The sequence below is a fragment of the Macrosteles quadrilineatus genome, unplaced genomic scaffold (genome assembly GCF_028750875.1).
Source record: "Macrosteles quadrilineatus isolate MER2022 unplaced genomic scaffold, UCM_ALF_1.0 Scaffold_7__1_contigs__length_78375512, whole genome shotgun sequence".
NCBI lineage: Eukaryota > Metazoa > Arthropoda > Insecta > Hemiptera > Cicadellidae > Macrosteles > Macrosteles quadrilineatus.
Window position 1 is genome coordinate 42,292,162 of NW_026542600.1, and position 16,926 is coordinate 42,309,087.

At 36.0% G+C, this 16,926-nt stretch overlaps 1 protein-coding gene across 2 annotated transcripts in view; it reads right to left on the minus strand.

Annotated features, from left to right (window-relative positions):
• The window catches only part of LOC128997858 (putative fatty acyl-CoA reductase CG5065), a 47,961-nt gene that overhangs the window by 19,550 nt on the left and 11,485 nt on the right, over window positions 1–16,926 (minus strand). For both annotated transcript variants that reach the window (XM_054423627.1, XM_054423628.1), the window contains exons 2-5: window positions 16,113–16,632; window positions 7,812–7,940; window positions 6,721–6,840; window positions 4,880–5,025 (exon numbers count right to left, since the gene is read on the minus strand). In XM_054423627.1, coding sequence (XP_054279602.1) covers window positions 4,880–5,025; window positions 6,721–6,840; window positions 7,812–7,940; window positions 16,113–16,328 — 611 coding nt within the window. In that variant the 5' untranslated portion in view covers window positions 16,329–16,632. The remainder of the gene's footprint in view (window positions 1–4,879; window positions 5,026–6,720; window positions 6,841–7,811; window positions 7,941–16,112; window positions 16,633–16,926) is intronic.

A 16,926-nucleotide genomic window follows, 5' to 3' on the forward strand; every position in this document is an offset into this window, starting at 1 on the left:
TGTCACCAATCGTTATACCTGACATAAAGGCAAGAAGTATGTTACTTAAACCAATGGCGCCGACTTACGAGCATCACTCGTCTGGCTGCTGCAGGCCCAAAATCCAACTTACAAGCCTAAATTGGTTTTAAATTTAATTTAATTTTATTTTTATGATGTTTATAAATATCTTGCTTCTTGTTTTGCGTATTTAATAATTTATTTTTGGGAATGACAAAGGTTGTGTTGCCATGGAAACCAGATATCACCCAAAATGAGACAGGGTGTCTAGTTTATTTCCATTATAAAATTCAAGACTAAATCCAGACTTTTCAAGACTAATTCCTGATTTTTCAAGACTAGTTTTTTCAACAATTAGTGGGTGTTGATACCAAAATGTATCGATTCTCGATTCTTGATAATGATACCAATTTGTATAGCTTAACCAAATTTTCTGAATAATACTACACCAACCCCTGTCTTTGTCATAAAGTAGTATTATGATAATGTGGTGTTTTCAAGTAAAGAAATAATGCAGCAATAAAATTTTCTAACTAGCAAATTTGGTTTTTTTTATCATGAAATCTTCCACGTACTGTACGTTTAGACATCATCATTGACTGCTGCGGTTACAGAAACGTGATCGTCGTCGTCCGCGATCACGGCAAAATCATGAACATTTCCTGCGGCCGAGCAGATATCATCGTCGTCTCCCGCGGTCACGTAAACGTCATCGTCATCTCCCGCGATCGCGACAAAATCATGAACATTTCCCGCGGCCGAACAGATATCATCGTCGTCTCCCGCGGTCACATAAACATCATCATCATCTACCACGGTCACGGAAACGTCATAGTCGTCGTCCGCGATCGCGGCAAAATCATGAACATTTCCCGCGGCCGAACAGATATCATCGTCGTCTCCCGCGGTCACAGAAACGTCATCGTCATCTCCCGCGGTCACGGAAACGTCATCGTCGTCATCCGCGATCGTGACAAAATCATGAACATTTCCCGCGGCCGAGCAGATATCATCGTCGTCTCCCGCGGTCACGGAAACGTCATCGTCGTCGTCCGCGATCGCGGCAAAATCATGAACATTTCCCGCGGCCGAACAGATATCATCGTCGTCTCCGGCGGTCACAGAAACGTCATCGTCATCTCCCGCGGTCACGGTAACATCATCGTCGTCATCCGCGATCGTGACAAAATCATGAACATTTCCCGCGGCCGAACAGATATCATCGTCGTCTCCCGCGGTCACGGAAACGTCATCGTCGTCGTCCGCAATCGCGGCAAAATCATGAACATTTACCGCGGCCGAACAGATATCATCGTCGTCTCCCGCGGTCACAGGAACGTCATCGTCATCTCCCGCGGTCACGGAAGCGTCATCGTCGTTGTCCGCGATCGTGACAAAATCATGAACATTTCCCGCGGCCGAGCAGATATCATCGTCATCTCCCGCAGTCACGGAAACGTTATCGTCATCGTCCGCGATCACGGCAACATTATGAACATTTCCCGCGGCTGTGTAGGCATCATTGTCGTCTCCCGCGGTCACGGAAACGTCATCGTCATCTCCCGCGGTCACGGAAACGTCATCGTAGTCTCCAGGGTCACGGAAACGTCATCGTAGTCTCCCGCGGTCACGGGAAACGCCATCGTCATCGTCCGTGATCGGGGCAAAATCATGAACATTTCCCGCGGCCGTGTAGGCATCATTGTCGTCTCCCGCGGTCACGGAAACGTTATCGTCGTCGTCCGCGATCACGGCAAAATCATGAACATTTCCTGCGGCCGTGTAGGCATCACTGTCATCTCCCGCGGTCACGGAAACGTCATCGTCGTCTCCCGCGGTCACGGAAACATCATCGTCATCTCCCGCGGTCACGGAAACGTCATCGTAGTCTCCCGGGTCACGGAAACGTCATCGTAGTCTCCCGCTGTCACGGAAACGTCATCGTAGTCTCCCGCTGTCACAGAAACGTCATAGTCGTCTCTCGTGGTTTCGGAAACGCCATCGATTTATGATACCCGAAATAAAATTATTTTTGATAAACATAATCTTCATTTTTATAAAAACAAAACTAAATATATGGGCACCAAATTTTTTACTCAGTTGCCAAATTTAATTAGAAATGAGCAAAATTACAATAAATTTTTAAAAATGCTGAAAGAATATCTTGTTAATAAAGCTCTCTATTCTTTTTCAGAGTTTCCTTAAGTGAGGGCTCCACTACTGGTTGCCTGGGTTTTATATATAGTTTTAAATATATTGTATTTTAGCTATATAGCATGAAAGTATGTGATTTTTAGTTATATGTGACTCTATTCTGATGCTGCTATGTATTCGTACGAATAAAGTTTATTTTGACTTTGACTTTGATCGTCGTCGTCCACTATCGCGGCAAAATCGTGAACATTTCCCGAGGCTGTGTAGACATCATCATTGGCTTTTGCGGTTACGTAAACGCAAGACGACGATCGCGGCAAAATCATGAAAATTCCCGACTTTGAAATCAAATTTAAGACTAAATCCTGACTTTTCAAGACCATTTTGAAATTCAATAATAATTCCCGACTTTCCCGATTTTCCCGACTACTAGACACCCTGGATGTAGTAAGGTAAAACAAAAAATTTTTTTATGTTATTACTTATAAAAGTAAACAAATTGTGGTTTTTCTACGTAGGTAATCAATTGAACTTTATGATAATAGTGTCATTTGGTGTCTGTATTAATCTTGGAATTTGTAAACAAAGTTTACTTTTAAAAAATTATTTATAATTTTTTTATAATTTTATTTTTTAAATTAGAGACTTGATTATCCAATTACAATTTTTTTAGACGATATTATTGTGAACAAAATGGTGAAAGAATTATTAATTTATTACCTAAGGCTTTCTTTCTATAACAATTAGAGAAAAAGTCTACAAATTCTGTAAAAGTAACACTAGGCAGTACATTAAATTCCTTTCTGGGTTAAAACAACAATTAATTACAATTTACATTATCAATCCAATACTACCTTGACACAATTAATTGGATGTTTTGAAAACCTTTTACTGATTCACAACAATGTAATAAACAACAGACAAAATCACATCTGATGACCTTGAAACTCTGGTTCTTTCTTTGTCTTTCTTTTTGTAAGAAGTAAAAAAGCCACAATCAACACAATGTATGTATTGAATGCGCTGCTGATGGTTTCAACAGCAGTTGAAAAACCCCTTATCAGAGAAAGTCTACTAAAATATTACACAAAAGCACATATAGGAGACTTGGGCTGTGAGGGATTTAGACTATAATGTGTTGGGGTGCAAACAAAGACTTCATAGTTGGCAACACCAGTTGGATATACTATTTGGAGGAGGGAAAATTATTTATTTCCTATGTCCGAAACCATCAACTAGTCTTATAATATCCAAGTTAAGTAACATTTAACACTTCGGCCACTACCAAAAACATACATAAATCAATAATTTTTAAAAAGTTGAACATTTCATACCATCCCAAAGCAAAAATTAATTTATGTATCGTAGCATCTACTGTATGACAATTAAAGTCATTTTTAAGGATTTTTTGAGAGGATAGCAGGCTTACCTGAATGGGAAAGAGTCCAAACTGGCACAGGAAACACAAAACAAAGTTTCCTGTGCCAGTTTGGACTCTTTCCCATTCAGGTAAGCCTGCTATCCTCTCAAAAAATCCTAAAAAATCTAGGCCCTTGTGCTCTATGCTACACCCTTAAAGTCATTTTTAAGTGTCACAAAATCCAAACAGTTATGACCGAAACAAATAGAGCAGCCTTTTACCTAAAAAAGTGTTTACTACACTTACATTTGTAATTTGCATGAATTGCTAATTAATAGAGCAAAATTCTTTTAGTTTAAATCAGCTTACATTTGAAAATTATGTAGTTTTCTATAAATTACGATAATAAATACCATAAATGTGTTTCTATGTTGACCTGTTGACCAATTTTTTTTAAGAGGTTGGCGGCCTATTTTAACCTTGCATTTGCTTGTCCACATAGACTAACTGCCCGTGTGTGGAACGTATTCAGCAAAGCAAGGGGTGAGCCTGTATAGTACGAAGGTGAACTGTACTGATAAAATGTTTATGGCAGTGACCAGGATCCGAACCCTAAACATCGCTGAAAGTGAGTAGTTAGTTGTGTGGGCGGTATTACAATATTACCATACACATCAAAGACATAAGTAAGTATGATATAATACCAAACGAGGCAAAAACTAAGGAGAGATTGGCGTAGCTGTGAGTTATTCACATGGTTTGTAAATTTATGTTTATCTATGACCGTTTTTTAAAGTAGCCGTTTCAGTTCAGTTCTTAGAATTGAAAAGTTTCACATAACAGCATTGTTTTCTTTCATAACAGCATAGTTTTACTCATAACAACACGGGTAACGGACCAATGAGGTTCAAGGATTGTGAGAGAAGAAGTACAATTGTGATGATTCAAACTTCAACTAATCAGCTGCTCAGGACAATTTAATTGTTGAGTGGTGCAGTTAGTGTTTGGTACAATGTTTCATTGCATCACTGTCAGTGGCAATGAGAGGTTTAAACGAAAACATAACCTCTATTAGAAGTTGTGAGTAATGATTTTTAGTAGGTGATTAAAACACTGTTGTAGGTAAAGTAGTGTACGCAACGTAAATAGTGTTAACGACACTCGTAGATGTTTCTAAGGCACTCGCCAAGGCTCGTACCTTAAATTTTCTACCCGTGCCGTTAACACTATCTTTACACAATCGTTGTGTAAACTACTATAAATACTGAACATACTACTTTAAATAGCTAATAAAGGTAAGGGTAAAAATGTTCTTCTTTTTAAACATAAATTACAAATTCTGCCCTAGAGTCCTTTTTCACTTACTTGGGTGTGAGGACATCGACCAGCGAGTCATCCATCCAACTGACACAGTCAATGATGTGTTCTGGGTCAAAAGGAGGAGGGTAGATCATCTCACTCACCTCCTCTCTATCACAATTGCAGTACGCTGTCGACACGTGGATTAGAACCTGCGGAAATATTACACGTAAAGGAAAATGTTAACAGAATGGCCTACTCGACGGAACCATTCCATTACACCTTTCAGTCATGCAACAATACAGATGGTTGTAGGTGTTTTAGTGTTCTAGGACTTAAGTCATCTTTAGTCTGAGAAATCTGAGCAAATTTATTACATTATCTATATATATAAAGCTCAAATACCATTCACTCACTCATCACGAAATCTCAGAAACCATAAGACCTAGGAACCTGAAACTTGGCAGGCATCTTCCTTTTGGGTAGTAGACGCTCACTAAGAAAGGATTTTACCCTCCGACCTCTGGGCTCCGCCCCAGTGGCTCTGGAGTTTCCCATGTTAACCATATGAGTACTCATATTTAAATGGAATTAATGAATCTTAACAGCTGTTTCAATTAAGTTGGTTCTGTTCTATGATGTTCAATAGCATTAAAGTTACAAGGATTACCAACAGGGTGCAGCACTATTATTTCTTTTACATTTATGACAACAGCTAATTTGCAACCAAAAGGTGAGTGAGCGTGGCGAACAAACTTCAACATGGAGGCAAGTTAGCGTAGCGAACGAGCTAACCTGAAGGCAAGTGAGCGCAGCGAACGAGCTCTAACCTAAAAGTGAGTGATCGTAGCGAACGAACTTCAACCAGGACGTGATTGAGCCATGCGAACGAGCTCACTTATCAAGTTAAACGGGGCAAAGCCCGCGGGTTCAACCAGGACGTGATTGAGCCATGCGAACGAGCTCACTTATGAAGTTAAACGGGGCAAAGCCCGCGGGTACAGCTAGTATTATTATATATTTGTATTATTATAAATAAATTTATTTGATAACTAATAATAAAAAGATGCGAGTGAGTATCTATGGTCTAAATCAGACAATACCTGCCACTAAAAACAATGAAATTGGTATATTCAAACCTGTGTGAATTATTGCTTAGATATGGTGTAAGGTCGTGGGGAGCAACATCAAACACAGCCATAATGCAACTGAAAACCGTGCAAAGAAGGATAATCAAAACAATGACTGAGCTTCATTCTGCTGATCTGGTTGAAAATCCCATGCTAGGTTATCAATTGGTCAACGTTTTGCCAGTTGAGGACTGATAAAATTTTTAATTACAACAGATTATAATTTTTCAAATGAGATCAAAAACCTTAATGTGCATAGTTACAACTCAAGGCAAATGTTCTTTATTGTGCCTAGAACAATAAATAAATATTCAAAAAAAACAAGGGAATATTTAGTTTCATTCTTGTTAAATAGTTTACCGGCACAGGAATGTATATTACTGTAGAGTTTTAAAGATAAAGTTAAAGAATTTATATCTAGATCTGAGATGAAAATAACTGTGTTTCATTCTATTTTTTCATTGTTGTTCACTGCTACAAATGTTTGTTAATTTTTACTTTTTTCATTGTTTGACTACTTTAAATTCTATAATTGGTTTGTTATTTATTTTGGTATATTATTGTATTCTGGTAGTTTACTTACAGAAAAACAAGGGAAACCAAAAGAGTGATTGAATAAAAAGACTGATTAAATAAATAAGCATTGTGAAATAACGAAAACTATAATAATTGCTGCAGATAAGCCATAAATGGCTTTTGTAGCTAAATTGTATGACTTGTGTAAATTTGTATTTTTTGGAAATAATTTTTTTTTAAATAACATTGCCTTAGTCTTACCTCTAAACTCATCATTTTGTGACATAGCTCAACTAGCCGTTTGGTTCCCAACATGTTGATGGTCACTGACAGTTTTAGTGCTTCATCAAATTTGACCGTAGCAGCTGAGTGGAACACCACCTACGAAGCAAACAAGAAATTATATTTTTTAATTCAAACCTTCAACTGACTGCACACTGGTCAGGTCCATGATAGGTCAAACAATCCATTGTAACTATACAAACAGACTTGACTAGTAAGGATGAATGTAAGACTAAAATATACGTCTTAGATGAGCCCCTTAGATGAATCTTTAAACCCCTACTCTCTTCTATAAAAAACAAATCCTCCAACAATTTTAGAAAATGCCAGATTTTGTGCACACTGCGCTGGATGTGCCGCTAAGTGGGGTTTCAAATATGTGTAATGTGTCTTAGTGAGCACAATATGATAATGCTAAAAAAGTTAAAAGGGAACTTTGGTATTATCCGGAGGCCACTTATTTTAGAGGGGTTTTTTTACCGGAGATAAAAAAACTACATAATTGAAAAGAACATACTTTAATTGACTTACTGTCCAAATTTGACATGATTACGATAAGCGGCCTTCGAGTTCTGCCTCCCAGAAGACAGCGATGTCTGCGAGGATTGAGTTGAATGTGCCGCCGCCGCTAGCTGCCACATGTACTCTGCCAAGTAGGTATACAGCGTGCTGCGGTGGTTATGTTAGGTGAGGTTATCATAAATATGTTTGTAAGACTTTTCTCGTTTCTTTATGAACCGAACGATACCAGAAGAGTCATTGCTCAGGACACTGGCACAGATACAGGCGCGGTGACAGGTGATGCGCGCGCCCCGGGCAACGACCTGACCTTGGCCTACTTGGAGGGGATTTGCCGGGTGAAAGTATGACTCATCTGGTATCGTTTGATTCATAACGAAACGAGGAAAGTCCTGCAAACTTATTTATGATAACCCAACCTAACATAGCCGCTGCAGCGCGATGTATAAGGGTGGCCTCCGGATAATACCAAAGTACCTAAAAAAGTCTTAGCTACTCTAAGGTTATCTCAGTGTTCAAATTAGATTGTGTCTACTGTCTATGATACATACCGAGACAGAGCGAGCCAGCATCTCCTGGTCCGTAGCACTGATGCCTAATTCCGGCTCCGTAATGTCTCCTAGGATTGGGACGATCTTATACAGCTCCGTCGGCCGCTCCCTTCTTAACCGATCAAATAGCTGTTGGCAAAAAAATAGTTGTTAATCATGAAAAACTAGAATACCAATAGATGAAAAGTATCACATGTGTTAGTTTCGTTCAAATCATGTTGGTAAAATAATTAATCAAGATAAATTTACTACAGTAGCCAAATACGTATTATTCATTCATTTAAATACAATAGAACTATGTTTCCTCAATAACATGACAACCTCAATTACAAATGCACCTTTCCAACTCCCTTGAAATCTTTTTAACACTTAACAATAATTTAACCTCTGTAAAACGACCAGACCATTTTTATAAAAACAACAATAATAACAAGTTTTTTTTCTTCATCACAATGTAACTCAATTTCTCTAAAACAATTTGTTTTGAGAAGTCAACCTTGATAACATGACTCTTGACGTAACTGTATTGAACAGTTTCCATCAAAATTCACTAGACTGAATGTTTTGGAGGGACATTGTCGATTTCCACTCATTCATACTAAGCTACTTGAACAAGAGTAAGTAGTAGGAGTAGGTAGTAGGAGTAGTTGAGTGAGAGTCTTCAAACCCTCACTCAAGCCTGCTCCTAACTCACTTTCCTTTCTCAAAACAGTAAAAACATTAGTTTGTTTACAGACCAGTTGCGTGTATTTTCTGAGTCAACTGACAAGTTCTAATTACAGTACTTTTGATAGTTTGAAATTTAAGGATGAAGCAAATACATTTGAACTATCAACAATTATGAACTATCAAGAGGTTTGATTTATTGGTAAAAAAAAACAATTTAAATTACGAAGAGTTCATTAATCATGTTTGTACGCAAGATAAGATTCCTTTTGTAATTTGGGATCATGCCTTGGTTGAAAGCATCCAGCAACTTTGATGTTGTGCTTGGTGGAGAAATTGAATTTTTACGTTTGACAAATGAGGAGCATTTTGTAGACCAAAAAATATTCAAGGAACAAAATAATTTTGTGTTCATATCCATATTTTAATGATACTAGCAACTCAATGAACGAATCAGTTTTCATTCAAGCCTTTTATGTTTTTGTGTTTGTTTTTTTAATAGGCTAGACAGTACTGATCTTGCATTGTTGTATATTAAGTCCAGTATCATGTTGTTTGTGTTTGTGAGTTATGAATGTACTGAATTGTAAGCCTGTTGTGTGTAAATCATGTTAGCTGTAGAATTCAAAGGAAAAGTAATTTAAAATGTAGGAGGAAATCCAAAAACAAGAAAACTCTAGATGCAAAAAAGTCAAATGCTAAGAGTTTTTGATTAACTTATCATTTTATTTAATAGCCTAATTTAAATTGTTACGCAATATTAACAGTAGGCCTACTGCACTAGCACTATAACTTAAAAGAAATAGACATGTTAGCACAAGTGTTGCTCTGAAAATGCACTTGTTATAACGATACATAGTACTTTCACTAACAGTGTAACGCGACTGCTAAAATTAGCTAGATAAGTAAATTGCTTCCCTAATCCCTTTAAGACCCTTTTTATTGAGGCTCTACTGTACATAAATGTACATAATTTGCGTTGTTTGTTAAATAAAAACTTTGGGCTAGATTTTGGAAGGTTAAAATGAGTTTAAAGGAAATAACACAGTGCAGGCCTACAAGTGAATTACACATAGTGTCACTTATCTACAGTATACCGTACATGCTTAATGCACATAGGTTGATTATGTAATCGCTTAATTTTTGTTGACTTTTGTCTATTGCATTTTTGGTAGGTAAATGTTGAAGGACAATAAAACGATTCTGATTCTGTAAAGTAAGAAAAAAACCAGCGGTGCAGCAAAACCCTACATAGTAAAAATTGTTTATGCTACACTACACTGTTTTAACAAAATTCCCACACATGGATTTTATCCAGAAAACAGCTGTTTGCCGCCAGCATAATCAAATGGGGTTTAGTTGTACTACTAACTGTAATGAGTTTTTACCAGACACCAACCAGCTGATAAGCTATATTTGAAAATGAGTGGTTATAAACAAAGAAAAACCTCTCTTAGAGGTTATGAGTAGTGATTGTTAATCCTTTAGTCGGTGGGAATATATAAGGATTTATAAATATATTATTTATTGTTAAGTTAGCTTAGAGTAGTATGAAGTAAAATCTCGTACCTCACTCGTCCAAAATGTGTTTACCAGGCTCGTATGGTAATCTCGCACTCGACTTCGTCTCACACGGGAACGACCACACTTGTCCGGTAAACCCCTATTTTCAGGACTAGTACCTTTCATTTCATTTATTTCAACGGCGAATTGCCAATTCAAACAGGTACAATTCAAAATAGACATGATTACCATATGCAAACAGAAACAATAAATTACTTTACAATACGATAAATACCTAACGTAATATGCTATAGGCCTAAAATGCAAATCTTTGAGGTGACATATATAGCCTATATATATATATATATATATGTATATAACAAAAATTGGTGTTTAAAAGAATGGTGGTTTATTGAGTTTCCACTGTATAACAAAATTTTACTCCAGCTAGCAGCCTGATTAATTTTTGAAAAGGAAATCTAATCAAAAATGTTTATCATGTAAATCGAGATTAATACTGGCAAAATACAAAATGTTATCATCTGATTGGTTATATTGCAGCTACACTAGTGCCATATAACTGTGCCAACATAACTCATTTATACTGTACCCAAGCTTCAACAAAGGACATGTTTACTGTATATATAATAAATAAACTGTGTTATACTACTTCATGATACATTTGATTGTGAAAACATCCTCTCAATTAACTTAAATGGTTTTTTCTATGCCTAACCAGAATAGCTTATTTTCATAATCAATCAAATTTTATAACACAAGTTAGATTATACTTTGAATGCAGATAGCTTGTCAAAGGTTATGTGGGACTACAGTAGTCCTCTACAAAAAGACACCGCTCTAGATATAATCGGTTCACTAATGAGGAAGAGCCTCATCATACTATTTTTTTCATTGGAACAATGCTCTGGACCACCATTTAGTAACGTTGGTTCTTGTATCAAACTTCATATAGGCCACGCGGGTAACATTTTAAATTATCCAACAAACCAAACATATAACACTTGTTAATTTCAAAATTAGGCCTACTAAAAAAGTAGGCCTATCTAAACGACTTATGAACCTATATTAGATTTTATGAAATATATAAATTTGAATTCCATAACACAACTCTAAGGGAACTTTTTTATTTATTTACTTTTTAGCGAATTTCCTTTAAGTTATAGGGAATTTAAGCTATTACCGTAGTACTCATGGTAAGACCTGGACGTGAGAATTTACTTTTTTCATTTTGAGGTCCCCAGAGGCCAAAAACACCCTCCGTTCAAATTCATATATGGAATTTATGAATTTATGAATTTATTTAAGGCATTATTACCTACGGTAATAGCTTATTTCCTATATGGGAAATTCGCTAATATGCTGTGATTAAAAATGGGATTTCAAGGTAAGTAAGCCTACCTCGGAATTTCTTCACATCTATAAAATAATACTACAAGAAAAATAATCTAGATTTTAATTCATAGTTTAAATTATAAATTAAATAACTCATATTTATTCCTCCAGGGAGCAATCAGTAATTATCACATATTTCCAAGCTTATTACAAACAACTGTTTTTGCGTGTGAATTTCCTGACAATTAAACGGAAATGCAGCAATTCAGTCAGAACCAGATTAAAATAATGCAGTTTGCGAGGCCATTTTCAGTTTTAGCTAATTTCCCTATAGGGAAGTAGCTATTACCGTAGGTGGCACGGTAAGACCTAGACCCGAGACCGATTTACTTTTTCATTTTGATGTCCCCAGAGGCCAAAAACACCATTCGTTCAAATTTTTATATATGTATATATATATATATATATATATATATATATAGATTTATATATATATATATACGTCCGTGAACGCGATAACTTGAGTAATTTTTGTCCGATTTTGATGAAATTTGGTTTAAAGGTGTAAAGTGGGATAAACTTGAATGAGTTCGCGAACCAGCACGATCGGACCATGGGAACGGGGCTTTACGGGGGGTTTTATGGGGTAAAAATTGGTTTTTCTCACTTTTGACCCTTAAAACACAAAATTTCACAATTCCTCTTAAGACCTTTTTAAAGAGCTTAAAAAAACAAATAATTTTGTATATAAAAGTATTTCTGTTCGATTATTAGTTACCGAGAAAATTAAAAAAATTGTAAATTTAAAATTACCATGTTATTCTTAAGGAGAATATTGTCAAATGTTGTAGTTTGCTTGTTTATGGATATTTTTTGATCAAATTTGGCAAATTTATTTATTTTGTATAAGCAATCAATATTTTACTCAAAAACACACTTTATTAGTTTCCTTGTAGCAGCAAACCTAGGTACTCGTTAAACCTAATGTTATTAAAATATATTTAACTGAAAATCAATTCAGACAAATGGAAATTCGCTTAGTCGGCAGGTTTGCTGCAGCGGGGGTATTTATATAGCTTATGAGAATTCTCTGTTACCAAGAAATGTTTAAACTGTGTTTTCCTAGTGACGCACTTTCTACGCGGCATAAAACACATTTTTCGCGCTACCCAGTCAGAAACAGCAGACGCTATTGATTGTTTTCCTAGGAGCGTCATTCGGTTGTGCGCCAGCGCAGGATGAGCCACGCAACAGGGTGACTGGGACCAGACCAGTCAGTTCGGTTGTACGCCGCGCAATTCACAGCACTTCCCTGTGCAGAGCCTGTAATTCTCTCACATGTTCGGGATTTTTATTTGCTTTGCTGTTTCCTTTAAATTATTATGAGAAACTTTTAAAGTAGTAGCCTATTATTTTATTGCACATAACCTAAGGCAAGAGCAAGTTTCTCAGCTGTTGAAATTGGTCGTTTTACTCTGTTACAAGGTTCATACGTCAATTTATTAACAACTGAAAGACACCCTCGTCCTCTGTAAAATTTTACACGTCACTGGTTTGACTTCTAAATGAACAATACTTTCTCGTTATAACATTAACTTCTTCATCAATCTCGTCTAAATACTCCCTCAAGAGCATATTTGTTTTCTCTTCCGCGAGCTCATCTTGAAGCTATCTTGCTAATGACGCAGCTGTACTGAACATTTCTAGGAGAACACTTGTACGCCGCGAATTATGTACGTTATACGTCAGCGTTAAACGTTGTACGCCACGTAGAAAGTGCGTCACTAGGAAAACACGGCTTTAGAAATGGTTTGCTAAAAGGATGTTTTCTGAATGATAAAGCAAAACTGATTTTATAAATAAATATAATAGGTTTTAGCGAATTTCCCTATAGGGAAGTAGGTATTACCGTAGGTAACACGGTAAGACCTAGGCCCAGGACCGATTTACTTCTTAATTTTGATGTGCCCAGAGGCCCAAAAAAAATTTGTTCAAATTTATATAGACTGTATATATATGTATATACGGGGTGTTTCCGATTTGTCTGGCCATATTTTGTGGGCTTGTTCCCTAGGCTAAGACAAACATAAAACACCATATAAGTATGGGTCTAAAGTGCCTAGATTTCTGTCTGTCGGTCTGTTTGTGATTTTTATAAATTATTTTATATCTTGGGCATTTTTCTAAATAGAGATTTAAAATTTGGTATGAATGTGTAGTTCTGAAAGTAAAAAGAACTGTGAAAAGTTTGTTCCATTACCTCAAGCCGTTTTAATATGGCGGCACAGAAAACATACTACTATAACCCAGAATGCCAACCGCATGTGGCGCTGCCTACGAATTGACAGGCAAAGCTCTCTCAAAGTAAAACCCTTTTTACCATGCGGTTGGCATTCTGGGTTATGGTAGTATGTTTTCTGTGATGGCGGCCATTTAAAATCTTTATTCTTTAAATTCAGACAAATGGAAATTCGCTTAGTCGGCAGGTTTGCTGCGGCGGGAGTATTTTATCTTCACGGTGTAGGCTACTTAGAAATACGCTATTGTTTTGACTCTATTCAACACATGTACTCTGTGTTTTATTGAATAAAGAATGATTTGATTGATTGATTGATTGAAGTTGTTTCCTGAGTACGAAGGCATGTTAATGTTAAACAATAAATTTAGGAAGGTATGCAGGATTTTTTTGGTCAAATAATGTACAGTAGGCCTAATATCTGACAGGTAGGCTATAGGATACTTAATACTAAGAAATATATTGATTAGATTCCTAACTATCCAGGGATAAATATTAGGGACTTATGGAAATATTTATTGCATTTTTAAACTTTTTTTTACAGATGTTGGACAACAAAATTGACTTTCTATGTTGATAGTTAACAACTCAGGAAGCACTTAACTGAAGCAATCCTATTGTATTATTTTTTTCAGGTACTCGGATGTTTAAAACCTAATTGACTTTCTATGTTGTTACAACAAACAAAACAAAAAGCACTTAAAAGTCAAAAATTATACACTTCAGGCATTAAACATGTGCTAGGACAATCATATCCAAGAACATAATTTTAATTGACTTTACATGTTGTAGGTTTACAAAGCTGGAAGTGCTTAAAACATTTTAACTATAGCCCTGAAATATTTGCCAAGCACTACTAATTTTGTAAAGCCTTACTCATATTGTGACTCGTGTTTGACTCATAGTTGGTTAGGGTTATTTTTAATGCAAAGTTTAAAGATAACGGTATCATGTTAGGAAGTATGATTTCAAATAAGTTAGAAATTCTTCAGTAACTCTTTTTACAATAACAGTTTTAAATCAAATACACCGGAAATAAAGGCAATGCAGTATCATCATAAAGGAGATTATTGAGTACTATGAAAATGTGTTTTCTCTAATAAGATAATCAATACCATAAAACTACTAGGGGACAACTCTCGAGCTCAGGAGCGACATCCACTCGTACAATAAGAGAAGTTTTACATGATGTAAATGTACCCTTTGTTAGGCTTAAGAAATTAGAAATAAACTATGACATAGTAAGTCTTGAACTATTTAATATGTTTGTTCTCTTGTTCAGCCCGGAACCTTCCAAGCAAACAGTTACAAAAGGGGTGTGGAATGTCTCCTCCTGGCCAACCCATTTGACAGTATTGACTAATTTTTTTAACTAAAAAAAAAGAATAAGTAAGTACTTTTTTTACTGGTGGTTTGCCAAGTGTGCTGTTTGGTTTTTCACTCTTTACATGGCGAGTTTCAGGTACTATTTCACTTGTAACCTGACACTATGATATATTTCCTTTTCTGTTTCAGATTATGTTGAAGGAATTGTTTTGTTTGTATAATGATCCTTTGATGTATATATTTCATAATGTATTAGAATTAGACGTTTTCCAATGACTTTTAAGTTCTAAAAGAAATAAAATGATCAAAAATGTCTTATGATTCTTAAGAACACTTTAGAGCTTGGACGTGTTACTAAGTAACTTTGATTTAAACTTTTTAATGCCCTCTTCACAGCATACCTACAGCCTCAGAAAATTACCAGTTGTTTTCTAGTAAGTTTATATGAACACTGAACAGGTTTAAAATTAAAGGATGTTTACTGTTAGATTAACACCCACTACAAAACACATAGGCTCAATGAGTACCGGTACTTTAGAGTTATCTGATATGAATAACACATTTAAGTGGTTTACAGATTACATTTTAAAAGCATACAATGAAGTAGAAACATCCAAAATGTTATAAAGATATATGAATAATCAAACTATCAACGTAAAGTGATTAGTTTTCCAAAAGGATAACATAGAAGACAAGAATGGTTGTAGCCACTATTAATTCACTCAGGCCAACCCAATAGCTGTAGGTTAAAAATGTATTCAATTGTAAGTGTTTCAAAGCTAATTGGAATGGAGGAAAAACCCGTTTAAATACTTAAGAGGCAAAAAACAAAAGCCTATTTTGAGGTACATATCCTCCCAAATCGACAATTCCCTCTGCCTACAGGTAGTTTGTACAAAGTCTCATTTTATAACAATTTTTCAGTTTTTATTGGTTTGTACAAGAGCAACTGTGTCTACGGGCACATACTCATAAGGGCTATAAATAAAAATGGCTTATGACTTCTGAGGAACCTCGACTAAAACAACAACGGTAGTTTTGGAACTACATCTTGCCATGAGGACATGACTAATCGCTGCTCTTCCATTTAGAAATTCAATTGATTAAAAACAGAAAACAATAAGATTTATGAAGAAATATTCAAAAATGGTACTCACCGGGGCATTTATGAGTTCAGTGAGCCTGGTGTCAATATCTTGACCTCTCTTAGGCCTCATTAGTAAATAGATGTTTTTGATTCCAGGACATGACCTAAGTAGCTTCTCCACCAACACCTTGCCCATGAACCCCGTCCCTCCTGTCACGAATACGGACCGGTTCTGGAAAAACTGACTGACAGGAACGTAAACATCACGTTCCGCGTTGGAACTCATTGTATCTATCACTGTCACTTACTCACACTTCACTATCTAGGCTTATCACTCACAGAAATTTTCATCGTCCCCTCATTACCCACAGATTACTAATAAATATGATCTTTCAGCTTTGGTGTTGCTATTTGGTTAAAGTATCTTTTGGCAGTGATTTCTTTGGAAGGTTATACTTAACACTAATGGGTCTATGTAAAACGGCTATCACGGTTCTATTGATCAGTACTGTGCGTTTTTTAAAGACGATCCTGATAATTTACGGTTGGTTGGAAGGCGTACATTTTAACTCCCAATATCCAATTTAGATCTGAAACAAAGTAAGAAGATTAGGTCGTTGACATGATGATCTCTGAACTGCTAGACATTGATGAATAGCAAGGTCAAGCTTAGAGATAAAACCTTAATTTGCAATGACATTGCCTTTATGATAGAATTTTAAGTCTTAAGTATTACATCACTAGCAATTGACAAAATAAGTATAAAATCTACAGTATCCATAGTAACTATACATAACCAGTAATAAACATATCTTGTTGTTGTAGTATTACAAGTTAAAGCAGTGTTGTATTTGCAAAAGGTTTGATGTCATGTTTGTTGTAAT